Source organism: Oratosquilla oratoria, chromosome 11 (genome assembly GCF_046742065.1).
Source record: "Oratosquilla oratoria isolate Oo_2021 chromosome 11, ASM4674206v1, whole genome shotgun sequence".
Classification (NCBI taxonomy): domain Eukaryota; kingdom Metazoa; phylum Arthropoda; class Malacostraca; order Stomatopoda; family Squillidae; genus Oratosquilla; species Oratosquilla oratoria.
In genome coordinates this window covers 18,545,216-18,555,082 of record NC_134787.1, presented here as the reverse complement: position 1 = coordinate 18,555,082, position 9,867 = coordinate 18,545,216, and the positions used below count along the sequence as shown (strand labels likewise).

Sequence of the window (9,867 nt, the reverse complement as noted above, 5' to 3'; positions counted from 1 at the left end):
AATATTTTTGTAGGGTTCGCTTTATAGCATTGTCAGTATATTGTCGATAATATTGAAGGGTAGGGTCCGCTTAAAAGCATTATCATTATATCGTAGATGATATTGAACGTGTAAGGTCTGCTTAGAATTATTGTCAATATATTGTAGGTAATATTGTTCGTGTAGGGTCCGGTTAATAGCATTGCGTGTCGTAGATAATATTGATCTCATGGGGTCCATTTAAAAACATTGTCAATATAGTGTAGATAATATTGTTCGTGTAAGGTCCGCTTAATAACATTGTTAGTGTATTGTAAATAGTATTGATCGTGTAGGGTCCGCTTAACTGCATTGTCAGTATAGTGTGTATAATATTGATGTTCAAGGGGGCCATTTAATAGCATCGTTTGACGCTGGCCATTGAAATCTTTACAATGAGGCACTGCACCGTATGCAAAAGCCGTTGAGTGGACGGTTACGAAGGGCAGGATTCAAATTCAAATTTATGCAAACGGGCTTCCTGCTGTTGGGATCTGTTGTACCTCGATGGGCTTTGGGCCTTCCGGGAAGAGCGTGCGGAAGCTTCCTGGCACCTCGGCAACACTTCCGTTTCTTAGGAAGTCTTGGGGAAAAAAAAATCTAAAAAAAAAAAAAAAAAAAAAAAATCTAATAGACCCAGAAGCCTACTTAATTAATTTTTGTATTTGTATTTGCCTTGATGTCACAAAAGTTACCACAAATCTGATCTATTTTCTTTATCTTCCTCAGTCATTATCCTGTGGGTCGCAACAACACAATATATACCCTTTGAAATAAGTCTGAATAAAATCACCCGACGGCAGCCAATAAAAAAAATTAGTTTAACCTGATGTCACAAAGGTTTCATCGAGATTATCTTAAACCCTTTAATTCTCGGAGGTTAAAGATGAGTTTAATGTTATCGGTTTAAAAATGAGGTGGAAGGGAGGGAGGGGGCGACTGGGGTGGTGGGAAGGATGAGTGTGTTGTGGGAATGGCGTCCTCGGAGGAAATTGGGGAGTTGGGGAATGGGGAATTGGACGATGAGAGGTATTGATTCAGGGGGTCCCCTTGATCACACTTTAATAGAGCAAGATGGTCCTGGCTTCTCCCGGGAGAGGGGGAGAGGGAGCGAGAGGGAGAGTGTGTGAGAGTGAATGGCGAGTTTGATGGTTTGGGGATGCAGAAGGAATACGATAAGAATTCTCTCAATCTTTCTGTTTATTTATCTCTCTTTCTCTATTTCTATATCTTTCTCTCTCTTCCTCTCTCTCCCCCCTCTCTCTTCCTCTTCTCTCTCTCTCTCTCTCTCTCTCTCTCTCTCTCTCTCTCTCTCTCTCGGGAGAGGGGATGGAGAGAGTGTGAGAGTGGATGAACGCGAATGGCGAGTTTGATGGTTTGGGGATGCAGAAGGAATGCGATAAGGATTCTTTTGTCTCTATCTTTCTGTTTATTTATCTCTATTCTATCTCTGTTTCTCTCTTCCTCTTTTCCTCTCTATCTCTCTCCTCTTTCTTTTAGGGGCTAGGTCTAGATTGTTGTCCTTTTGTCTCGCCCTATTATTTTCATATTCTTTTTTTATTCTCATTCTCTCTCTCTTTCTCTCTCTCTCTCTCTCTCTCTCTCTGTCCCTGTGCCTATATGGCTATCTGTGTAGCGGGATCTTGTGTTGGGGATTGGTCTTGCATGAAATTGCATGGCGGGAGGTGGAGGGGTGGGGGGTGGATCGGGCGTTACAGGCTCTTCCGCAGAGGTGGAGTCCTTATCGAAGAGTTCTTGATTGGAAGGATTCTGACGTCCAGTGCGGGGATAACCAGGCTCTCTTCTTTCTCTCTCTCCCAGCTCTCACTCACTCTCACTCCTCCCGAGTGACCTCTTCTCTCTCTATGTCTCTCTGCCTCTCTATCTCTTTCTCCCACGTCTCTCTCTTTCTCCCTCTCTCACTCTCCCCCACCTCTCTCTCTCTCTCTCCCACCTCTCTCTCTCTCTCTCTCCCACCTCTCTCTCTCCCACCTCTCTCTTTCTCTCCCACTTCTCTCTCTCTCTCTCCCACCTCTCTCTCTCTCTCTCTCTCCCACCTCTCTCACTCTCTCTCTCCCACCTCTCTCTCTCCCACCTCTCTCTCCCACCTCTCTCCCCTCTCTCTGTCTTTCTTTACCTCTGTCTCTCCCTCTTCCACCTCTCTCTCACTCACTCACTCCCTCTCCATCTCTCTTCCTCTCTCCCTCTCTCCCTCCCTCCCTTCCTCTCTTTCTCTCTAACTCTCTCTGTTTCTCCTCCAATCCTATTTCATAATGGACAAACCTTCTGTTGACATTGTATATGGAACTGTCAAGCGATTTCATTATTAGCGCCCTAACCGGAGCTGACAGTTAGAATATGTAATGTCCATAACTTTCTACATTACTTTATGCCGGTATAGCTCAGATGTCTAATCTTACTTTTCTTTTCTTTTCAGGGTCGCCCAAGAAGAGCTCTTCGGAAAAGTCCACCTCTGGGAATTTTTGAGTTCTTGAATTCCAAAAAATTGCAGAATTTATGAGTGAAAATGCTTCCGACTCCACCAGAAAGCGAGTAAGATGTTGCTTAGGTAAGAAATGTACACCTTGAGTCGCTTAACTCTCAGGTTATACCGCATAGGATAGTTGGGGCAAGTGGCAATCACCAGTGATAAGTTGTTGACTCACAGCTCAACTTTTATTAAGTCCGCAGTGAATGGTACACGCATGACGTGTACTTATTTTACATAATACACGATTCATAGCGTTTGCTCGATAACTTCGTAGCATTGAATTGATATCAATAAGCAATCTCCCCTCAATCGCAGTCATAGCTTTTCATGTCCAACATATCTGGACTTTTCATCTGATTTCATCATTGAACATCGAGTCGCCAAACGGCAGGAAAATTCAAAATTCAAATAATTAACGGTTTAACGGTCAGAGGGTTCGTTAAGGTTATATCCTTATATGGTTGGAGGGTAACCTTAAAGACTGAATAGAATCAATTACCGACGAGGCATTGGGGTCGTCGAATTTTAGGAGTCGTCTTCACGTGCAATCTTCTCTGAGACAGGAAAAGTGTCGGTGGAATGAAAAGAACAAATTCCAACCATTGAATAGAGTTGGAAATATATAATATATTTTTAAGTTTTGATCTCACGAAAGCGAAGCCAACTTTTGAAAAGTTGAGTCTTCAACTTTTGAGATCGCACAAACGAAATCTTCTCTTGAAAGGTCTCGTTTTCAACTTCTATGAGAACCCAGATCGAGGTCACTTCGAGGAATTCGAACTCCAGAAGAACTATCGTCGACAGACGACCTCCGGAGTGCCATTGGGTTCTCAGAATCGCTCATGAGGCTCCTGTATTCTTGGAGCTCTTTCGATAATCTCTTAACCCCTAATGGGGTAAGAAGTCGCTTCAAGTTCGTAGAGATTCTTTGTCCCGCTGAGTTTACAAGAGCTAGTCGAAGTAATCCTAGATGTTCTTCTAAGTTGGATGAAAACCTCTAAGGTTTAGTCAGAACAAAATCCTTCAAGTTCTGAAAGAATCGGACGTGTTCACCATCGTTAGACGTGGATGAGAGTCGCGAAGAATAAGAATTATTTTCCTGAGAACGAGGACGCGTTAATGGTACTCCCCTTGATGCTAAGGTCCACAGATCTTTACCCCATACTTCTCTCTACCCACGCCCCCAGCCTCACCCCCACCCCATAGGCGTTGTTTGTACTTCTCTTGTCTCTTCGGTGGGTGCGTGGGGTGTCGAGCAGACATGTCCGAAAGTGGAGGAGGACTGAATAAAAGAAATATCTATTCGTGACCTCGAACCCCTTCTATAGTGGCCAAGATGATCCAGACCGTTTACGTCAAGTTACGGAGGGGCTCTTTGGGTCAGGAAGAAAGGGAAAGCAAAGGGGTCCTCGCCCCCAGAAGCTACCGATTTGGTCTCTTGGACGAAGAGCCGGAAAGGGAGGAAGCTGGACGATGGATCGGACAAGAAGAGCGAAGTCTGCCGCGCTCTGACAGTTGGCCCCTCGTGACGCCTCGATGTTCGAACATTCGCGTCGTTCACGACCACGCGAGCGACCTCTGCGCCGACCCTGAGAACCCTCAGGATTTCGACAAAGACTTCGAGGCGGACGAAGTCGAGAGCCCTTGTCGCCATGGCCCCGGCCACCAGAACGGTCTTCCTGTTTACGATAGCGTTAAGTCCCTAAGTAACCCGTCGATCAAGGTTAAACCTTCGAGACACGAGAACGGTGATCTCGAGGAGGACCCTCTTAGGTGGAGAGTGAGCTACGGCGTGGGCGCGGACAAGGTCCATTTACTTGCTCCTCGAAGTGGAGGATCGGAAAAGGCGATGGAGGTGAAGAAGTGGAGGATGTCCAATTCCAGAACGGATGAGGAACATTTGTGGATGAGACCCGTGTGCCTCTTCGGGAACAAGTTGAGGAGGAAGGATGTTCGGTTGAGAGCTTCTGTAGATTCTTACATCATCGAAAATAGTGACAACTGCAAGGACTCCGAAGGGAAGGACGTCACCGACGAAGTGAAGAACAGCGAAGGGACGACCTTCGATCGAGTGAATAAGATCCACAGGCAACCCGTCGAGTCGCGTCCGTTGCTCGCAGGGGATCCGCCGAAGGGGACCCTTGTTGAGGACGTGAAGAAGAGCAAGGTAACGATCTTGATCAATGACATAAAGGTGTGCGAGTCGCGCGGTGAGAGTAAGATGGATAGGTCGTTCGTTTCGAGCTTCCACCGGGTTCCGGACGCCCCGGAGAAGAGTGGCGGGTCGAGGCATGATCTAGGCGACGCGAAAATTAGTGACGTTAGTGGCGGCCGTCAGTGTGTCTCAGTGCTTCCGGTCGATGAAGAATGTGATAACAAGTGCATTTTGAAAGTGCCTATTGTCGATGACGTCGTCTCGGAACATCGCGTGTCGGACTGTATCAGTGACTCTTCGAGTTTGGAGAGTCTGCGACAGATTCTGTCCTCCTGGCCCAACCCATGCGCTCCCACCACCCAAGCTTCCGGGCTCACCAGGAGCACCTCCCTCCCGAGCCGGAGAGCCCGGAGTACCTCTCCTTCCCGGAGTTCCCAAAAGGCGAAGAAGTTTGCCGACGTCGGAACGAACACCGACGAGTCGCTTCTGGAGCCTGTTGGGAACGCTTCCGGCAACTTGAAGGAGGACGGGAGCAAGCTCAACCCTGAAGCCCGGAAGTACTTGACCCTTTACCAGCACTACTACCCGGAGGGTGGCTGGGGCTGGGTCGTTCTGATCATGGCGTCCCTCACCCACGTCCTGACGACGGGGATCCAGGGCGCCTACGGGTCACTCATGACCGCCCTGCCGCCGCCGGTGGCACCCGCCATGCAGCCAATAGCAGGTGAGTCCCGGACGACTTTTTGTGGTTGTTGTTATTAATGTATTCTTTATAGAAGTCTTTAAGCCTTGGAGGAGGAGAAGGATTTTCAGGGTGATGACTTGGTGGGTGGGCAGGGATGCCTAGAAGCATTCCCCCACCATAACCACCCTCTCTGCTGACCATCACCATCACCTTTCTCCCCCAACCTCAGTCATCGGACCGGGCCCAGGATCTTTCTATAAACTTTGTATTTCCATAGAGAAAAACTGACAATCAGCGACTTTTGCTATTACTACTTCTACAGCTTCTACAACTACTTATAATACTTCTATTACTACTACTACTACTACAACTTTTTTATTTTTAAAGTGACCTCCATCCTTCTGGAACTATGTGGTGAAAGCAGTTAGGATCTCTTTTTCATAGACACAATTCATTGGCCCCACTCACACCAGTGACTGCTCGACAACCCTTTTATACTTTATTTGCTTAAACCTAATTCAAAATATCTTTTATCCGACTTTATACTACTGTCTGTTCAAACTCGAGGGTTTGCATGTATGTTGATGTTGGGAGGGAGCTGGTACCTCTCAGACATAGGAGAGCTGGTCTTAAGAGTGAGAATGATATTCTACATCTTATTCACGCCGCAATACTGTCATCCCCTCTGCCAGACGAACGTAGAATGTCTTTGCCCTTGGACCCATCCCATCTGGAGTTGTGAATGTTACCGGAGTGAATGAGCCCTGGCCCACATTCACTACTCTCTCCTTGTATATCCAGATTTTTGGCATAAATTTTGGGAGTTGGCCGCCTCAACAGTTAGGTCACTATAACAGGGGGCCATTGGATCAAATATTTGTGTGTCAAGGAAGGCCAATTGTCACCGAGTCCAAAAACCTCTTGCGCTGACGTTCACTCGTGCTATGTGTGATGTGTTGGAGTTGCGATACCCGAAATTCTCCCCTCCTAGGAGAAGTAGTGCTGGTTCGACGGTCACATCCCTGCAAACCTCACGAATCATTTGGGCCGTGAGATCTCTTCGTCATTTGTCATACAAACGAATCCACCCTGAATGATTATCATCGGATGGTTTGGATCGAACTGTATACCACAGGAGCATCTGTTAAGTAGCCCATACAATGACCATCCATACATCAGGGCAATGGCATCTGTAAATTCTTTTTTGTTTAGATTGAAGACCTTTGACCTGATCGGTAGTTGGATGTACCTTCTTGTACCTTCTCTCTGTGCTATGGCTAGCTTTCTTTTCATACGCTTCGATAGCTGATCCAATAAAGTCCGAAGCTCCTCTTTCTGCCTCGTTTCCCTGCCCTTTGATGTATTAACTTTAATTTCTTTCATTTGATTTACTTTGGTTTCACTGTGACGTCAGAGATGACGTCAGTCTGAAAGAGGTTTGATGTTCTATCTAGGCAAGGTTAAGCGGGTTTGAGTACTTCTAGAACCAGGAAAATAATCAATGAGGCGATAAGCAACATCTTAGATTGCTGAAACGTTTGAAAAATAAAATCTAGAATGTTGTTCGTTGCCTATTTCTCCTGGTTTTAAAACTATGGTTCCCATTGAACACGCCTGTTTCTGATGTAGGACTGCTACTATTACTACAACTATTACTGCTACTATTACTACTACTTACAACTACTATTACTACTACTTACAACTACTACTACTACTTACAACTACTACTACTACTTACAACTACTACTACTACTACTTACTACTACTACTACTTACTACAACTACTACTATTTCTACTAATAATATTTCTGCTACTTTTACTTCTACTCTACTGTCTCCTCTTTTTGATCTTCCTCATATTCTTTCCTTTTCTTCTCTTTTCTTTTCTTTCAGCCTTCGAAGGAAACTACCCCACCAATACAGCACAGACAATAGGTCAACGTTTCTTCCCAGAGAGATCTATGGGAGAGGACAAGTACCGTTTCCTCCCTCATTCCCACATCATCATGTTATGGAATTTTATCTATTTATTTACTGACTTTATTTATTTATTAATTTATTAATTTATTTATTTATTTATTTATTTGCTATTTATTTCTATGTTTCTTTGTCTAATCATTTATTCATTCATTTATCTATCTACTTATTCATTTATTTGCCTGTTTATTAATTTATCTATTTATTCATTTGTTTGTATTTTCTTTCTCTTGTTTTTTCTCGCCGTCCTTGACTTATACAAAAAACGAGATTTGGAAATATATTGTGATTCGAAAATTGCATTTCATTTCCCAGTTTTGCTGCGCGAATTGCATTTTTTTTATTTTGAATTAATTGGAGTCGTGTTAATCAAATTATCAGCTTTCATTATGACGTCATTAACAAGCCAATCGAGTCATTTTGGGTGACATGAATAGGAAAATATGGAATTAGGTCGCTGATGATAGATGACTTTGTTCTCAAAGTTTGTGTTTAATCCTCTGAATTTATTTTAGCAAGAGCTGGGCGCGTTCCTAGGTGCGCTCCGCTTTAGTTTGGCCGCGGTTAGCGGTCCCAAACTATTAAAACAATTTAAGTGCTGGTATAGCATGTGGCCTACGAAATGTTTCTTTGGTGTAGTATGGCCCACCGGACTTTTATTTCGGTATGAGCCTGTCTCTTAAGCTTTAATAGTTTTGGGAGCGCTAACCGCGGCCAAACTAAAGCGAAACGCGCCCAGCTCTGATTTTAGCTGAATAAAATCACCTGGCGACAGACATAATAAACACTTACATGTACGGGGAATGGTTGTTATTCGTAGAGTAGAAAAAAAATTAATTGTAGCTCCAGTGATTTGCATGTATGGAATGTTGAAACAATATTAAAGATGGTGACCATTACTACCACCACTACCACCTCCATTACCACCACTACTACCACCACCTCTACCACCACTACTACCGCCACCTCTACCACCACTACCACGTCTACCACCACTACCACGTCTACCACCACTACCACGTCTACCACCACTACCACGTCTACCACCACTACTACCATCACCACTACCACCACCACTACCACTACTACCACTACCACTACTACCACCACCACTACCACTACTACCACCACCACTACCACCACTACCACTACCACCACTTAATGAAATCGCATGATAGCTGCATAGTTAAATATGTTAAAATACACAAAGTAAAGGTTCAATACATAGTATGGGAGGTTCTCTTTAGTTGAAGAGAATCGGGCGGTGTCAGAATGGACAGAGATGATAAAGATTAAGCGAGTTTAGGCCTATCTGGTCCTCATCTCTTGATTGGTCTTTGGCTAACGGGGACTCTTTCCATCACAGATGGTTGTCAGTGTCGTCATGGCAACCATTAACCTGGGGAACACTAATGACACTGCCACCACTACCTCCACTACCACCACTATCATATTACCATTACCTTATGTTACTACCATATTATCACCACTACTACCATATTGCCACTACCACCACTACCACCATTACCACTATATTGCCACTAACACCACTACCTCCATTACCACCACTACCACCAGTATTTCCATTACCACCACGACCATCACTATCGCCACTTCCACCACCACTACCACTACTACCACCACCACTACCACCGCATTCCATCACTACAACCACTACCACCATTACTACTCCTACCTTTATTACCACCACTTTGACTACTGCCACCACTACCACCACTACCTCTATTACCACCGTTACCATCACTACCTCCACTATTACCACTACTACCACTACCACCACCACAACCACCTCCACTACCACTGTCACTGTCACCATTACCAACGTCAACACCGTCACTATCAACACCAATACCACCACAGTTTCCTCCACTACCACCACCATTTCCTCCACCACCGTTTCTTCCATCACAACAACCATTACCTCGACCACCACCATTTCCTCCACCACCACCACCACCGTTTCCTCTGCCACTACCACCACAATTACCACCACCTCCATCACTATCACAGCCTCTCTCAACACCACCACCACTACTACTACCACCACCACTACCACCATATCTATCACCACCGCTACAACCACCACAATCGTCACTACCACAATTGCCACCACCACCACCATCACCATTCTTTTCCTGCCAGAAAAACATGCATTTATCCAATCTAATTACACGCGTTCTTGACAATGGGAAGCTATTTTATTCGGTTTTCAGGCTGTCCGTCTCTTCTTTTTCGTGTTTTTTTTTCTTTTCTTTTTTCTTTTCTCCTCCTCTTTTCTCTACGAACGTTGCCAAATGTTCGTGGCAATCGTTCGTTTCCTCTGAATAGACGTGGCAACGTTGCAAGCGCCCCGTAGGCCTCCCCCGTTTGTTTACTTTTGTTTTGTTTACGTTTTGTGTTGTTCTGATCTACTTGATGGTTGCCAAGGAGACGAGGGCTACGTGGGGGCAGGGCTCGAGTCTTAATGGTCGTCGTTGATTGCCACTTACCAGGGCTGTCCGAGCTCATAGGGCAAAGGTA

The 9,867-nt window shown here is 45.0% G+C and overlaps 1 protein-coding gene across 2 annotated transcripts in view; it reads left to right on the top strand.

Annotated features, from left to right (window-relative positions):
- Positions 1 to 5,577, top strand: part of LOC143029621 (uncharacterized) — a 181,124-nt gene extending 175,547 nt beyond the window's left edge. For both annotated transcript variants that reach the window (XM_076192369.1, XM_076192370.1), the window contains one exon: positions 2,456 to 5,577. In XM_076192369.1, the coding sequence (XP_076048484.1) occupies positions 3,846 to 5,426 (1,581 nt within the window). In that variant the 5' untranslated portion in view covers positions 2,456 to 3,845 and the 3' untranslated portion in view covers positions 5,427 to 5,577. The remainder of the gene's footprint in view (positions 1 to 2,455) is intronic.
- Positions 5,578 to 9,867: the final 4,290 nt, after the last annotated feature.